Below are 16696 nucleotides of genomic sequence, written 5' to 3'. Positions count from 1 at the left end.
TTGAGGATAAATAATCAATGTTGTATATTATATTAATACTTGAATTATTTAGGAAAATGATTGGGGATTTTCACATTTTATGTCATGGAATGATGTGTTGGATCCAGAGAAAGGTTTCATCAAAGATGATGCAATCACATTGGAAGTCCAGGTTGTAGCGGATGCACCTCATGGAGTGTCCTGGGATAGTAAAAAGCATACAGGTAAGTTAAAATAATATTCTTGTCTTAAAAGGTTAACTTTTTAACAATTTCTATTTTAGGATATGTTGGTTTGAAAAACCAAGGTGCCACTTGTTACATGAATTCCTTACTCCAAACTCTGTACTTTACCAACCAGCTGAGAAAGGCTGTCTATAAAATGCCCACAGAATCTGATGATTCCACAAAATCAGTAGCTTTAGCATTACAAAGGGTTTTTCATGAACTACAGTTCTGTGATAAACCTGTAGGTACTAAGAAGCTTACAAAGAGTTTTGGCTGGGAAACTTTGGACTCTTTTATGCAACATGATGTTCAGGAATTTTTAAGGGTAGGTTAGATTATATTTTTTAATGTGAAGATTGTACTGTAAATTATAGAGTGCAAAATTATTGAATTGTTCTGCACTTGGAAGAAAGTACAGTAGACTCTCTCTATAACAAACACAGGTATTACGAGGTTTTGCTTATAAGGAGGTACACTAGATGTCCCATGAAATTCCGGTTAAACTATAACACCTCTATAAAGAGGCATATTTGGTTATAACGAGGAAAAATGAAATCAAAGAATGTGTTTTTTTACCTGTTTTTAGCGCAGTAATGGCTAATCAAAGAATGTGTTTTTTTACCTGTTTTTAGCGCAGTAATGGCTATAAATAAATACCCCAACTGTCTGTATACAGGAATGCCCAACATCTGTGTGCTTATCGAGGCCAATGCTGTAATAAACTCCATCGCCTGTAATAAACTTCTTCCTTCCTGTTTATCTATCGACCGATATTGTAGGAAATTTACAATTTATGATGGCCAAGTTTCATTGTTTAGGTTGTCCATCTACACCTAATAAACTATGTAAGAGGCATTAAAACATTTCAGTGGTGGTGGTATGCACAACATTATTGTTGTGTGATATAACGAGATTCGCTTATAACGAGGTAATTAGTCCGCCATTTCAGTTCTCCTTATAGAGGGAGTCTACTGTAGTTATGTGCTGAGATCTCTGTATAGTTTCAAAATTGTAGGCACTAAGTTATGAGAAACATGAATACATTAAACAATGACATTGTTGCCAGGTTGTTATAGATATTTATCATACACATAATATATAATAATCATCTTATATTTTACTCTACAACACATGCTCCACATGTTTCTATGGATTTAAAAATGTATTTACATTCATTAACACATTGGTTTCGTTACGAGACAAATAGACCCCATACTAGATTAACGGTTGGCTGCGTCAACTTTCTTGTAACGCTCAGTGGCAAATGGGGTATACAGGACATATACGAACGTAATCAACGCAAGTTTATAAATATCTCTCATTGTAGTCAAAGTGTTGAGATTGCCAAATTCTTGCAAAATATCCTCACACAAAAATCACAAGGATTTAAATTAGGAGACCTTGCTAGAAAAGCAACTGGACCGTCTCTTCTGCTTTTGATCATCACTCACATGGCAATTATTATACATAAATGTATGGAGAAACATACTATAATGGACCAGACAATCGTCATGCAGAAACCATGAGTTTTGCTGAATGTTTAAATTAGTAGCATCCAAAAATCTGGTGGAAGCTTTTGTAAAAAGTTGTGATATCCTGATCATTTAAATGATTTGGTTATTCTACAAGCTCAAGCAGATTATCGCTAAAAACACATATCCATACATTACTCTGAACCTTTCCTAATGTTTTTTACACGAGGGAGGATTCTCACCAACAGGAATAATAATATTCATTATGCATATTAAAAATTCCACCACTTTTTAAAAACAGTAAAATATGTAGGATAGAGAAAACATTGAAATTTGAAAAATATCTTCTTGGTGCCTTCTCCATTACTGAAGGTTGGCTATAACTATAAGCCGACAAGCCAGTGCTGGCGCGTGACCTTGAGCGAAAATACACAGCGCCAAATGCAGAATACGAGAAGGTCAGCCGCCACCACTCGCTTGTCGCACTGTACAGCAAATTGCTTTCCAGCTTGAGCTGTTCTTAGTTCGAAAAATATGTGAAAATAAAATAAACTTGTAGCAATAAAGAAAAATCTTGATAAAGTATTTCTCCATTCACAGGAAGTCATAATATTGATCTCCTATTCACGTTGATAACTTATTCATTCAACCACAGAAAATGATTTAACCACAAAATATCAGTATTCTCATTATCAACAATTTTTTTTATGTGCTGACACCCCCAGCAAGTCAATTTATTGTTATTGTTTTGCAGTTATTTTCTTGTGATATTAATGCAATTTACTATTTTTATTAAGAATAAGCCATGGTTTTAATTAAAAAAAAAGTTTTTTTGAGACTTCGATTTTTACTTCGCAAATCATTCTCAAAATACCTCAGAATTGAAACATCAAATAAACTTATTTTAAAGTAAAATTGTGGCTTATTCCTAATAAAAATAGAAAACTACTTTATTGTGTCCTGCCAGCTGTTGAAGGTCTGTTTTTAGTTCCAAGTTGTGGACTTCATAACCTTAAGTACAGCTTGGTTGTCTAATGTAATAAATATTTTGGTTGAATTGAGGCGCATTTCAGCCACTCTTAATAGGGAACTTGCATAAAATTTTAAATTCGAAAAAAATGTTATAAATCACAACAGAACATAATTTAAAACATGTATCAAAGATAAAAAATTTTTGTTTGTCTTTCGTTTGGCCCCTAAAGACGATTAAAAATTCAAATTATACCAGCGAGCCCAAAACGCGTCGTGACGTCATCCGGTTGTATGTTTACATTCTGGCCAACAAGGTAAACAAAATTGTATATCATTTTAAATTAGACATTATAAATGTCAGTAGAAAATGAAGTTATGTGACGTCACAAGTGTTTTTGATCCTTTGAACTATTAATAGAAAATTTGTACTTTTACAAAATGGTTCCATTTTCCATAGTAAACCTTCTTTCCTTTCCTTCAAAAACTGTATCAAACTCCAATCTCAACAAACTGGTATATATTATTACAATGACATTAATGACATACGATAAATGTCATTAGAATATAAATATTTTTCACTTATACCGCGACGATGAGCTGGCCAAATACCCAAGTAGGTGGAGGCCAATAAACTAAAGAAGGAGAAGAAGAATATACCTAAATATAACGCTGTGTCTAGGTACACGCTAACGTGTACGCAAATAAAAAAGTTAGAGTGTCAGAGTGTTGGAATTTGTTTAATCGCGTTGTGTTTACACTTTAATTTTAATATTGATTAGTAAAGAGATTTCTTATTTTTTATTTGTGTTTTATTTTTTATTAGTGTTTGTTTTTAAATTAACTATGCAGTGTGGACAATTATTTAGTTGTTTTAATGAGTTTAACAACATTTTAAAACAGTATGAAAAAGTTAAGAGACTATAAATTAATATATATTTTTTTAGTTATAAGTGAAATAGTATTACCGTCCAAAATTAAAATAAAAGGAAGACCTAAAGCTTTCACAATAATAATTAACTTGTTCTGAAGCTATTTCCTTGTGCCATTTTTGTAATCAACTATTCTAAATGGGAACTAAGCCACAATTTAACTAAAAAAATGATTTTATTAACGTTTCGACGTCTAAATCGGACGTCGTTGTCAAAATACAAAATATTATTAAATTAAACAAAAATGTTGCTTAGTAAAAAATTTTTTCTAATAATTAATTTAATCTGACTAATTTTTGTATTTTGGCAATGACATCCGATTTGGACGTCGAAACGTTAATAAAATCATTTTTTTAGTTAAATTGTGGCTTATTTCCCATTTAGATTAGTTGATTATAATAATTAACTTAGGTATGTATAAAAATTATTTTAACAATATTTTGTACGTGTCATGTCAACTAAATACATATATTTATTTTGCTAACCTAAATATATACTTTTATATATATGTACATTGATTTATTACAATTAAGTTTGAAACATCTGAATAGTTCTGCTTCCCTTCCCTTAACAAATATTTTTGTATCAAACAAACACTAAACATATCAAAATAGCATGTACCAAAATATACAGTCATTGCGCACGCTAAATAATGACGTCACTGGCTTGATGAAGTTTAATTCGCGTGTACCTAACTTTTTTATTTGCGTACATGTTAGCGTGTACCTAGACACAGCGAAATATAACCATAATAATAACTAATGTAAAACTATGTGACGTCACGGGTCGTTTGAACTATTTTATACCACAGAAGACTTTAAATATGTATTTCTAAGTTATTACGAGTTTTTGAAGTGTGAAATTTTGGAAATCTCATTTTTAAACAAAACTGAACATTATTATGTAATAAAAAAAGTGCAAGTTTCCTATTACACAAATTGATTGCCAGCAGTTGTACTTAGGGGTGCGAAAAACCTACAGGTTATAACCTAAAACCAGTTTTTTTACTCCGCAATAATAACCACTAATAATAACTTTTTAATGGAAACTGATTTGACAACACTGATGACTGATTTCTATTTTCGATCCCAATTGGCTAGCTCTAACTTCCAGTTCCCTCGACTCAATATACTCTTTTTTTCAATAGTATTATAATATTGATATCGATTTGAATGTGATTCCAGTATCGCAAACCAAAGTGCAGTGTAAATGTTGGGTATTGGCTATTGATTAAAAAGAATTGAACTTTGGAATAACTTTCAGATGAAACTGGAAGTAAAAAAACCAGTATAACTGAAAATCAGTGTTTTCTCAATAACCCCAATTGCTAGTTCTGTTTGAAATATTGTAGTTTCGACAGTCTAGTGTTTGGATTAGTAATCCATATTCCTACTTCCTCTTTAGTTTTTGATCTTATAAAACTGAGGGCACTTCTTATGATTTTGATTCCTGTTAACTCACACTACACTAGGTTCGCTTTCAAGATGCAGTAGAAATAAACAAACCAAGACACATTAAATGCCACTAGGAGCACAACCGAATCATAATTTACAATGTATATACATTGTAAATCCCAAATCATGATTTCCAAAGTTTATACATTGTAAATTATGATTCGGGAGTGCTCCTAGTAGCATTTAACATGTCTTGGTTTGTTTATTTCTACTGCATCTTGAAAGCGAGCCTAGTATAATTTATGATCATTTTTACTTTGAGTTAAAAATCTTGTTTTGCAGGTATAAATTCTGTGGGAATCTTCATGAAATGCGTTGTTACAACCTTTAAAATTAGAAATGATATCCTGTCAGGTCGCCCGATTTTAGGTAATGAGCCTTTATTAGCCAAAAGGCACTTTGTACAGTGTATACACTGGAGAATGTGTTTCTAAAATACAAGGATTTGCAAACAGCCCAAACTTTAACATTAGTAACTAATTTTGAAGTGGTGCAACAGTTCTTTTTCCTGGGAAGCATGGTAAACACCATTAAGGTCTACGCTCGACTAGAGCGTCAACACAAATGTCACAAAACGTCATAACACAAATGATGATGATGATGATATGATCTGCCTGTGAAGTCTGTTATTCTTTCTCTTCTTTCCAATGCCAGTCTTACCAATCTTGAGAAGGAATATCAAGAATCGTTTTTATATGCATGCACATTGTTATTACTAAATTCTATTAATATCATAATCATAATCTACATAAAAGTAGATGATTCATAAGTAGCTTCGCCTGAACTTTTTATGAAATTTTTACTACGTAATTGAAAGATGTGAAAGTGAAAGATTATTGCTGACAACTTAGTGCCTACATAAGTTTTATGTCTATGTTTTGCTGATCTTTCCTCTTATTTTCAGGTGCTATTAGATAAGTTAGAAAGCAAAATGAAGGGTACTTGTGTAGAAGGAACTGTGCCCAAATTATTTGAAGGAAAAATGATTTCATATATAAGATGTAAAAATGTTGATTATTCCAGTACTAGATCAGAAACTTTCTATGATATACAGTTGAATATTAAAGGAAAAAAGAACAGTAAGTATCAAGTGTGGTCCCATTATAAAAAACATATTTTTATATTATATTTTTCCTAAAAAAATGAATTTATTAACGTTTCGACGCCCAAGTCGGGTGTCGTTGTCAAAATACAAAATAATACTAAATAAACAAAAATGTTGTTGCTTAGTAAAAAATTCTTCTAATAATTTATTTAATCCGACTCATTTATATCGGCAATTCAGGCATGTATTATACATTTTAAAGTAGAAAACTTTAAAATGATATTACCAATATTGATGAGTTGCGTTCCATTACAACGACACCCGACTTGGGCGTCGAAACGTTAATAAATTCATTTTTTGGTAAAATTGTGGCTTATTTCCCATCGAAAATACTTAATTATAAAAATGCCACAAGGAAATAGCTTCAGAACAATATATTTTTCCTATAAGAATTTTTCTGTTTATGAATGTGAGTTATTACTATGCTTTGTTTTTAAACCAGGAGGAGTAAACTAAAAAAACAGATTCACACCTAAGAAAGTCACTAGAAAAATCACCAAATACATCTTCTTTTTTGGTTGATTATGTCGGCCTTCGGAAGTAATCCATAAATATTATATTATACTAATAAGTCGCTAAAGAGTTCTAAAAACATTTGTTTTTTTATATAAAAGCAGACTAAAAATCTAAAAATTAAAGGAATAACAAAGAAAACAAAAAAATCGCTGATATAACTTAATTAACCTATGAAATGCCAATAGTATCAAAATTCCATAAATGTCAATAGTGTCAAAATTTCATAACAGTGGAGAAAACTTGCATGCGGTTGTACCAATTACAAACAAGCATTACAGCGCGGTAAATTTGAATTACTCCTGGTTTAAAACCAGAACAGGATGCTTCTTCTAAAAGAAAAAACGTTTAATTGCCATAAGTGGTTCCTGAGATACAACCGGTCAAAGTTGACCGGCATGTATGGCGAAGATATATTTTTGAACCATCACCTTTTTATTTCGGTCCTCTTTCTCCACACAAATTTTTATATCTTTAAAAGACTCATAACATCCACAAGGAAAAAGTTTTCCTGTAGTTGACCGTATACCATATAATACAATAAAACGAATAAAATCCTTTATAAAAGGTATATATTTAAAAATCCCTAAAAAGGTCTACATCACAGAACTAGTTTTCGATTGGATGACCAATCATCATCAGTGCTTACCTAAAATGAATATAACGTGATCTAACATGCTAACGACCAAAATACAATATTATAAAAATATATGGGTAAAAACCCTTTGAAATAATAAACCCTTTTATAAAATTGTATTTTGGTGGTTAGCATGTTAGATCACGTTATATTCATTTTAGGTAAGCACTGATGATGATTGGTCATCCAATCGAAAACTAGTTCTGTGATGTAGCCCTTTTAGGGATTTTTAAATACATACCTTTTATAAAGGATTTTATTCGTTTTTTTACTCATAACATAATTTTGTAGTCTCCCTTAAAGAAATAATATGGGCTTCATCTTCGTAACTGTATTTATTGAACATAAACGTTTCTTACACATAAACAAAAAAAATGAATCTTCTTCTTCTTCCTTTATTGGGTTATATCCCTCGGGATAATTCGCCCAGCTTACACCAGGGAAATACTCTTGTCTTGCTATGGGCAGTCGAATATTTCCAAATATATATGTTAAAGCCTCAATTTTTTTAAATATATATTAGCAGGAACATCTTCGTATAGGGCCAGACAGTCCCTACAGGAAAGGCAATATTATACCATAAGGGTTAAGACTTTTATCATTTGGAGGTCCAATATCTTTTTATATCTTTATCTTCTTAATTTTTGTAATTCAAATTTGGGAATTGATTAATTTATAAATTAAGTTTGGCTAAGTTAAGGAATTTAAGGATCAGGTTAATCCTACGTGGATTAAGGTTGGACATAAGTAGGCAAATTTCAATGGGAGTAGGGATATTTGTCTTGGCTAATTCTTTATATAGGTCAAAATTGGGTGACATATTTATAGGGCACTCAAAAATCAGATGATTTAAGGACCCAACTCAGCCACAGTCACAATATGGGTCATCTTTTACTCCTATCCTGAATAGGTGAACTGGAGTAGCACAATGACCTGTCCTCATTCTAATAATGGTGGTTATATGTCTTCTGTCTTGGTATGCAAAATTGTGGTACCAGGGGAGTTTATCTATCTGACCTACAATTTTAGAGTAAAATGAATTATTTCGATTTTTCCCCTGCCATTCTTGCTTCCACCGATTCCAGATGGAATGCTTGATGTCTGGTAGAAAGTTGGAATAGTGAAGAGTGATACCAGCAGCTACATTTAAGGTTCTACCTATATTAGCTAGTTTATCAGCCACCATGTTCCCTTTAATATTCGAGTGTCCTGGAATCCATGCCAGACTAATATTAACGTTATTTTCTTTCGCTTCAATGATGCCTCTCTTGGTCATAAACGATGAATGTTCTGTTTCCATAGAATAGGTTGATCTGCCTATTTTCTGTAAGGCACTTTTAGAGTCCGAGCAGATGATTGCTTGTTTAATCCCATTTTTCAAAATAATTTGGAGGGCATGATTAATTGCGACAATCTCAGCCGTACATATTTGGGTATACTTAGGTAGTTTACTGGTATAAGAATAGTTGATCTCTCGGCTAAAGACACCAAAGCCTTCTGATCCTTCATCATCAACCGAGCCGTCCGTGAAGAATTTGGTGTGACTAGGTTTATTTAGAATTATTTTTTGGAGTTGAACTGAGGCAAGTTCATCTGAACGATTAGATTCAATATTTATGATTGGAATTGTTGATAATTGATGGTCTAGTTCAAAGTTATGGCATGGGTATAAGTCACTTAAATATAAGTTGGGATAAGTACTTTTAAATTTGTTTTTTAAAAGCACTAGAAATGGAATATTTCTGTTTTTCCAATGATTTTGGTTCCTTTGAATTGCCGAGTCTAACAGGTCGAGAGCGGAAATAATTGGGTTGCCAATTAACATTAAATTTTTTAATATAAATTTAGAGCTAAGCCATTCCCATCTAGATTTAAGCGAGATCTGACCACTTTCACTTAAGAGATCATGAATTGGGGTAGATTTCATGCATCCAGTTATAATTCGGATACTTTTGTATTTTAGTTTCTCCAATCTTTTAATTAATGAAGTTGGACAATCGAAAATTACCTGGCAGCCATAGTCTAGATGGCTCTGAATCAGACCATTGTGTACAATTTGTAAGGTTTTTGGATCACTTCCCCAATAAGTCCCACAAAGAGCTCTCATCACATTCAGGCCACGATTTACTTTTAGTTCTATTGAGTTTACATATGAATTCCACTTTAAGTTTTTTTGAATATTTACCCCCAGGTATTTGACTGAATCCACCCAACCAATATTCTGGTTACAAAATATTACGTTAGGGGGAGAGATTTTCGTGTTTCCTTTTGTAAATAATATTGCAGAAGATTTGTTCTTAGACAGATTTAAATTGTGGTCTAGCAACCATGATTCCATCTGAATCAAGAATTTATTTACATTAATTACCAATTCATTAATATCACTCCCTCTAATCAGAAGAACCAAATCGTCTGCATACTGAATTAGTTTGCATGAAGAGGGGATTAAATTATACAGGGAAAGACAATATAGGTTGAAGAGGATAGGGCTTAATGGGGAACCTTGGGGTAGTCCCAGACTTGATTTTCTTGGGCCATGGGTTTGTCCCAGTTTGTCTTTGACAAATAGCTCTCTATCATTTAGAAGGCAGAAAATCAAATTAGCCAGTTGGGTTGGAATGTTATACTTTAATAATTTGGAATACAAGAGTGATATATTGACATTATCATAAGCAGAAGAGATATCTAGAAATATGCCAATAGTGTATTGATTTTGAGCGAAGCCTATTTGAATTGTTGAGGTGAGGTATGTAAGGCATTCCGTACAACCTCTACCCCTTCTAAATCCTAGTTGTAGTGGATTAAAAATCTTATTATGTTCCACAATCCACTCTATTCTATTATTTATAAGAGTTTCGAGCATTTTGCCTACACATGAAGAAAGAGCGATTGGTCTAAAGTTTAACGGATTATTACAATCTTTATCTTTTTTGATTATAGGTAAAATTACTGATTGTTTCTACTGAACAGGAACGATACCCGTTCTAAGACTTTCATTGAAAACTTGAATTAATAACAAAGATCCAACAACGGGAAGATTTTTTAACATTGAGTAGGAAATCTGATCCAAACCAGGAGCCGAGTCAGATTTAATTGAGAGGGAGTTCTGATACTCGTCGAGAGCAAATGGTGGTTCTAGGGCTTGAGGAGATCTAACCAATACTTTATTGACAGCGGAAAGGGGGGTTAAGCAACATAGAATTTCGTGGGATATAGGAGTAGAGGGCAATTGTGTATATATTGAAGGTTTCGAAGCCGATACCTTATTAATTTTCTCCCACACAACTTTTAGAGGAGTGTTTCTATTTAATTTACTGCAAAATAGTCTGAAACTATTTTTACGTTTTGATTTTGGAATTTTCTTGATTTGGCTATATTCTTTTTAGCCTCGATATAGTTTTCCATTGAGGGGATATTTTTAAATTTTTTTAAGGCAGGCACTCTCGCAGAGACGACTTCAGCACATGAGTCATCCCACCATGGAATGTGGTATTTGGAATTATTAGGAGTGTGAAGCCTAGTTATTGTTTCATCAGCTACCGATGATATGGAGTTAGTAAAAAATTCGTAATCTTCCCTGGGAGAAGCTAAGAAAATGCTGTTTAATTTGTTATGATAAGTAGACCAATCAGCTTTCTTTAGATTTCTTCTTTTACAAAAATGCGGGGGAGATTGAGGACATACACCTATCTGACATATTTGGGGAAGTGGTCACTAGTTCCAGTATCTGAAATAGTGGACCACTTGCCCACACTGGCTGCCACATCGACTGATGCCATTGTTAGTTCTACTACCGACTTACTGCCTCCTGGGGCCACCAGTCTAGTTGGGGACCCATCATTGAGAAATACTAGCTCAAGTTCCTCCAAAGAATCAAAAATAATCCTACCATTGTGACTGTCTCTAGAACTACCCCATGCCTTATGATTACAATTTAGATCACCCATGATTAAAAATGGCTTATTAAGTAATTTAACAAGGGAAAACCAGTTGGATTTGGAGATAGAGTTGTCTTGTAGACAGTATATATTAAGAATATTCAAATTACAGTTAGGGAGAAATGTGAGTTGGAATTGGACATCATGATTGAAGCCTGGATTGGCAATTTGAATTTCCCTATAATCAATATTGTTTTTGATAAGAGTAATTAATCCGCCATAGCCATCCTCTCGATCTTTTCTGATTATTTGATACCCTCTACATCTTATAACATGTTGGTTTGAGAGCCAAGATTCGCTAATAAGAATTATATCTGGGTTAAGGTTTTTTATAAGGATTTTTAGATTGTCAGAATTAGTGTTATACGAACGTATATTCCACTGAATAATAGTTATCGGAGTGTTAGGATTCATTATAAAGAGTATGTTTGCTAGACCAAGGAGTCAAAAGATCTCGAATCCTCAGGCTCGAGATCCTCTATTCCCCTCCGACCCTGGTTTACATTTGTATTGAAAGGTGATACACTTTTGTTTATGCTAGTCTTTAGATCTGCCATACTGTAAGGAATGGAGTATGATTTTGAGTTTATTAAGTCCCCAATGAAGGTCATGACGAGCTCCCTGTGAGATTGGTTCAGCATAGACATGGCCTGATTGAAATCCAAATGAAGTTGGGATAAAGATTGTGAGTTAGTGATTTGAGAATCAGAGTGAGCAGGATTGAATTTTGAAGTCGAGGGCTCATTTATTCTTCTACCTGATGGATTAATAAGTAGTCTTTGGTGGGAGATTTTATCATAACCTGTATTTTCTTGTATTGAAGGTCTTCTTCTTTTTGGTGGAGATTGAGTGACTTGACTAAAAGGTTTTGAATATTGAGCTGAGGCTGCAGACCTCCTCTCGTGTGGTAAGATGCCATTAGAATTATTCTGATCGCTATGTAAGGGGGGGGGGATCGTTTATGTTTAAAGATGAAATATTATGGATCCTAGGAACCTGCTGACTTGCCTCATAGAAAGATAGATTAGAAAAGGACATTAGATCCTTAATATCTTTTTGTCTGACTATCTCTCTACAATTACGACTACTTGATTCATGGTCAGAATATTTGCAGAAAATACAATATTTTGTACACGTATTAGATGAAGAATCCTCATGAGAAGTTCCGCATCTAGCACATTTCTTTTTTCCTCTACATTGGTTCGTAGAATGGCCATAAAGTAAGCAATTTCCACATTGAAGAACAGTGCTGATGAATGGTGTGACCCTCATTGGTAGTTGATATATGGAAATTTCTTTAGGAATAGTTTTTCCTGAAAAAGTTATGCTAATAGTTCCCGTGGAGACAAATTCAACCTTTGAATCCACTTGTACTCTCCGGTTCATTCGCTTTACACTTTATATCTTACATAAAGCCAAGTTGGTTTCTGATGCCTCCTTTATTTCTTCCTCTGTGAATCTTTTATTAACTCCCCTTACTATACCCCTACAAGAAATCTGATGAAATGGAATGAACACGTCATACCCTAGGGCTTCCCAATCTTTCCTCACAACGAAATCGTTGGCTGCTTTTCTAGTGGCAAATAATACCCCTATCCTGTTTTTACCTTTTCTACTGATTTTCGTGATGTCTTTAATTTTTAAAACAGAAATAGATTTAGCTATACTTAACACGTGGTAATCTCCAATATTTTTATCCTGACCCTGGACAAATACTTCATAAGGACCTATGTCGGTCTCCGAATATAGTATTTGTTTTTTTCCTTTAAGACTTTTCTGAATAATTGGAGGTTGAGATTGACATTCATGTTGGTTATACTTCCTGCCAAGTATGAAAATGATACGTCGAATAGTTTTAAAATACTGTAACTTTAAAAACCTGTAACTCAGTAAGGAACCACATTTTATTTAAGAGTTTTAGGTTAAATCTTCGTATTATGTGCTAAGGTTTCTCCAGTTACTATATGGACAATTATTAATGAAACACCCTGTAAGAATCCTTAGATTCGATTCCAGCAATAAAATTGCTGGTAAATAACTTTTCCTTGTATTTTGTTAATTAGCCCAGAGTATTTGTACAGTATGATCGCGCCATGAGAGAATATCTCTAGTGAAGCGCACTGACTTAACAATCGGGTAATACTAAGTCAACTGAACTACCATCTGAGCAGACGAATATATTTGTAGAGGAAGGATAATTAGGAGACTAGAAGGAACTACAGCGTGTGTAATTTACCAAGGAAAAAGTTGTGTGCAATATTCAGAAACCGTGAGAGAAAATCTCATAAATATAACGACCAATGTCGGGTTAACAATCGGGTAAATATTGTATTTCAAAATTAAATCTAATTCAAAACAAAATTACAAAATAAATAAAAAGAATTACGTATTTATCTTAGTCATTATCATATTATGATATGTAGGTAGGATACTTTATTTCTTCATAAAATCTACCTACGAATTTGGTAAAACAATAAAAGAATAATGGTTATTCATTGATTACTAAATTAGTTCACATACAAAAAATAAAAAAATACTCCACCCAAATGCACTGATACATCTGTTGTAACCCTTTTACTGGACAATGATAGGTTTACAGTATTTGACAAAAATATAAGCAAAAGGCTCTACCATCTGCCTCCATAGAAAATTTTAGCTTTTGTTTTATCAAAAAGAAAAAGGAAACAAGAAAGATATTGTAATCTACAGTTAAATCAGCTTTCACCATAAACTTGAAGTTAATAGAATGAAACTGGACCTTTTTATCGGCATATCGTAATTCCGCCATCGATTTTTGGAGTGGAATATGTCAGTTTGCATGAAATATGGGTTGTTGTTTTTCATTCTTTTTTAATATCTACTTTTTCTGTTCCCTTCGTATTTAATTCGATTAGAGCCGTAATTTACTTGTCCTCTACTCTCCTCTCTAAAGGTACGATTCCGACAACGACTGCACGTGAGTTGCAGTTGTCGCCGTGACAGACGTCACTACTTGGCACTATTAATTTGTATGAGACTGATTCCGACATCTGACTGCAACTTCTGTCCGGCAGAACATCAGTTGCTAATAATAATACAAATTAATAGTGCAAAGTAATGACGTCTGTCATAGTGACAACTGTAATTGTCGTCTGCAGTCGTTGCCGCTTAAATCTAATTTGATTGTTCGTTCTCCTCGCTCTTATTAGTATTGGTATTTTTGTCTTGTATATATTTTCCATCTCAAGATGGACTTATTTTCTTCACCAAGCTGAAGGGTGCGTAACCCACTACCTTTGTTGGTCAGGGCGTCTCTAATATTTTTAGGGCGGCCTGGTCCTTATCCATTGTGATAAGGAGCTTACCGTCCTTGGTGCTACGCAGCGTCCTGATTGACTCTGTGGCTCCCGTGGTCTTAACCGCCGTTTTGACCGAGCTTAATAAATCTTTGTATGATGTGTCTTTTTTGGACACAATCATACCATATGTGGGGCGGTTCTTCCTCGTTGCAGTGGTATAGATGTTTATTGTGACCTTGGTATTTCGGAATATCACCTCCCACATTTTCTGGAGCCCGACCACCGTAATAAAACTAAGGTGGTGCAGCGCAACTACCGCTTCCGGGTTAACTTCCTCTCGGATCTGTTCCAGGCGCTCCCAGAGAACCCGCTCGTCCAACGTAAGATTAACCCTTATAACCTTGCGTACCAATCCCGCCGATGCCTTAGACCGTACTGATGTTCTGCTCTCTAGGACGTCAAAGTCGTTTTCGATATCTGCCAGCTCTGGGAATCTATCCCTATAGAGTCTTTGAATGCTCCCCTCCATTTTTGTATCCGTCGGTTCGACGAAGACAACCTTGTTATATTCATCAGTCGTAGTTACCGGATTTCCGACTGCTATCTTGGTTCTCTGATATACGCTGTTTGCCCAATCTTGCTCTCGTGTTCCCAGGTCCGATTTGTTTTTAATCGGTACATAAGCAAAAACAAATCGGGGTTTAGGGTTGTAGATCGGGACAAATAAACAAACAAATAAATGACCGTTTTGGAGTATAATTTTCAGAGTCAACTCCGAATTGCATGAAAATCTGGTTTTAGGTTTTACTTACTGTCTACTTCAAAGTTACAGTTACAGGGTGACAGTTACAGTTACCCCTTCTCGGGGGTAAAAAAAACGCGCGTTTAAAGTAAGTCCCAAAATGGTCAATTGACTAACTCTAAAAAACTTTTGTTCTATATAATTTTTAAACTAAGTCAATACTTTTCGAGTAATTTTATCGAAAAAAATATGTAGCCTTTAAAAAAGCAAAAAAAATGTATGTTCAGAAAGTCTATAAAACCAGTAAAAGCAAAGTTGTAGCTCATCAAAAATACGTTCTTATTCGTCAAATTCCAAATCGAATTTTTTAACTTGAAATAACCAAAAAATTAATCAATTTTCGGGCAAAACCTATTGAAATTTTTTAAAATATTGGAAAATGCCCTTTTTTCAAAATAATTAAAAAGTATTAGGGATACTAAAAATCCCAAGGACTAATAAGTACGTAGGTTTTGCTTTTATAAATATGATAGATTCATTTTGATTTTCTGTAAGACAAAAATTGGTTAAAATATGGCTGTTCATATTTTGCATACACTCGTGATTAGTGACTCGTTCAGGCCCTTTCAATCATGTAAAAAATACATAAGTAAAGTAAATTGTTTGTAAAGCTGTAACGATTAATTTCATTTGGGGTGCTAGGTAGGGGGAGATTTGCACGCTTTTTTTACCAAAAAAATGGAGTCAACTCGATTTTGAGCATAATTCGCTTAGTTTTGATGCTAGAAACTTTTTTAAAACATAAAAATAAAGCTTTATTAAAAAAAGTTTTAAATGGTTTTTTCCGAAAAGTGCTTCATTTCTTGGTTATTTCACGTTAAAATATTTGATTTGGAATTTGACGAATAAGAACATATTTTTCATGTGCTACAACTTTGCTTTTGCTGGGTCTATAGACTTTACGAGTTCACCATTTTTTTCATTTTTTTATATTGGGTATGCTACATTTTTGCTAAGAATATCTTTTTCGATCAAATACTTACTTTTTGTGAAAATCGCCTGAAAACGTGATTTTTTTTGTCGAAAAATACACATTTTCAATCGTAAATAACTCGAAAAGTATTAACTAGGTTAAAATTCTATAGAACTAAAATTGCTTAGAATTAGTCAATTTATCCATCTCCGGACTTATTTTAAACGCGCGGTTTTTCACCCCCAACTAGGGGTGACTGTCACCCCCCGAGTAAAAGCAACCAATGGCACAAGCCGTCCAAATTTTCATGCAATTCGGAGTTGATCCTGAAAATTACACGGTATCGCCGTATTTCCCGTTGAGGTTGGGTGTATTTCCCGTTAAAAGGTGTTTCTATAATCTGTATTTAATCCTACATAATAATAATAATCAGACGAAATTACAAAAAACAATCGTAGATTAAGTAAATTATTTATT

At 33.6% G+C, this 16696-nt stretch overlaps 1 protein-coding gene across 4 annotated transcripts in view; it reads left to right on the top strand.

Annotated features, from left to right (window-relative positions):
• Positions 1–16696, top strand: part of LOC114332915 (ubiquitin carboxyl-terminal hydrolase 7) — a 77489-nt gene that overhangs the window by 14471 nt on the left and 46322 nt on the right. For all 4 annotated transcript variants that reach the window (XM_028282698.2, XM_028282697.2, XM_028282700.2 and 1 more), the window contains exons 4-6: positions 53–203; positions 263–531; positions 5938–6112. In XM_028282698.2, the coding sequence (XP_028138499.1) occupies positions 53–203; positions 263–531; positions 5938–6112 (595 nt within the window). The remainder of the gene's footprint in view (positions 1–52; positions 204–262; positions 532–5937; positions 6113–16696) is intronic.

The sequence above is a fragment of the Diabrotica virgifera genome, chromosome 1, assembly GCF_917563875.1.
Source record: "Diabrotica virgifera virgifera chromosome 1, PGI_DIABVI_V3a".
Lineage (NCBI taxonomy): Eukaryota > Metazoa > Arthropoda > Insecta > Coleoptera > Chrysomelidae > Diabrotica > Diabrotica virgifera.
Note: the sequence above shows the minus strand (reverse complement) of the source record. Positions and strands in the feature narration are given on the sequence as shown.